General features: G+C 59.0%; 1 protein-coding gene across 2 annotated transcripts in view; it reads right to left on the reverse strand.

The window, feature by feature from the left end:
- GAL3ST1 (galactose-3-O-sulfotransferase 1) overlaps positions 1–1434 on the reverse strand; it is an 8259-nt gene extending 6825 nt beyond the window's left edge. The window contains exon 1 of one of the 2 annotated variants that reach the window (XM_008933440.3): positions 1334–1434. Coding sequence is in view for 1 of the 2 variants with exons in the window: in XM_018085672.1 (XP_017941161.1) it covers positions 35–79 (45 nt within the window). In the remaining variant the exon portion in view is untranslated. Of the gene's footprint in view, positions 1–34; positions 261–1333 lie in introns of those variants that run through there. The other variant, XM_018085672.1, reaches the window with a different exon arrangement.
- Positions 1435–1461: the final 27 nt, after the last annotated feature.

The raw sequence follows: 1461 nt of genomic DNA on the forward strand, positions 1-1461 counted from the left end.
GCACCCCAAAAGCTCATCCAAGCCTCCCCCCCACCTTGCCCTGCAGCAGGGACGACTGGATCAGGCACGGATGGTGCATCCAGCTTCTTCCCGCGTGGTTTTCCAGGGAATTTGTGGTGTCACTGCTAGGGGAGCAGATGGCTCTGGCCGTACCCCAAGATCACTGCGTGGGTGTCAGTGCCAAAGGGCTCCAAGTGCCTGGGAGCAGCTGGAGTTTGGTTTTACACCGTGGCTGTGATCCCACTGCGTGTCACCACCTGGAAAAGGCACTGGAGAGAGCTGGGGAGGACACCCAGTTTTGTGGGTACTGCCGGATGGGAGCAGAGCTGCACCCCAAGGATCACCAGTGCTGGCACTGATCCCACAGAAACAAGACTGAACCATGAACCCTTGATGGGTCCCAGTGGATCCCAGTCAGTCCAGATGGGGTCCAATGGATCCTGATAGATCCCAATGGGACCCCGCCTGACCCCCAGGCCCACACAGCACCCCATCCCAGAGCTCTGGAATGCCAGGGGGATGCCTCCCTCCACCCTTCCTGGCTCCCAGGGGTGGTTCTGGCAAACACTTTTCAGCCCAACCTCTCTATTTACTTTGCATTCAATGAGCAGCTTAATTATTAATAAGCTGCTGAGGGAATAACTCTTTGAGGGGAACATGGTGCACCAGGCGTGTTCCTGGGGCTCCCACAGGCGCAGGGTGGCCACGGCGCCAGCGGCTGAAATTCCCAGCCAGAGGACACGGCTGCACTGACCATTTCCTCACCAGTGACCCCTGGGACAGGCCAGGCCTCACAGCTCTGCATCCCCGTCTCAGTGTCCCAGTAACTTCCCAGCTCCCCTGGGGCAAACCAGAGCTTGCTTTTGGGTTTTCCCTATTGGATCCACTCTTTTTAGGGCCAAACCCCTATATCTGCCATACACAAGGCGTATCCACCTGCTGTTTGCTCCTTCTGATCCCATAAATCCATGTATGCTCTGGTTTTGGCAGGCCCCATTCCACACAGGCACAGTGCTTCCTACCCCTCTGTTCCCCTTGCACACTCTTATGGGTGCAAACATCCAGCCACACATCCCCAGGCTCCCTGCCCCATAGAGCTGCTTCCCAAGCATCCCAAGCCCCCCCCCCCAGCATCCCATAACCTCCAAATATCCCAATACCCTGTCAAGCATCCCACTGCTCCCCAGCCATCCTGCTGTCCCCCAAGCATCCCTCTGTCCCCCAAGCAACCCAACAACCCCCCAAGCATCCTGCTGTCCCCTCCACCATCCTGTCACCCTTCAAGCACCCCACAAGCTCCCAAGCATCCCTCTGTGCCCTCAGTATCCGTCACCTTTTCCTCTGCCTGCGCCGCTGGCGCTGGGCTGTCCCTGTCCTGTCCTGGACTGGCCGGGGTGCCGGGGGAGCGGGCGGCACGGGGCGGGGGTGCCGATGCTGCTCCGACATGGAATAAGCTCTTCC

This window comes from Manacus vitellinus, unplaced genomic scaffold (genome assembly GCF_001715985.3).
Source record: "Manacus vitellinus isolate BGI_N305 unplaced genomic scaffold, ASM171598v3 scaffold_84_pilon, whole genome shotgun sequence".
Classification (NCBI taxonomy): Eukaryota; Metazoa; Chordata; class Aves; order Passeriformes; family Pipridae; genus Manacus; species Manacus vitellinus.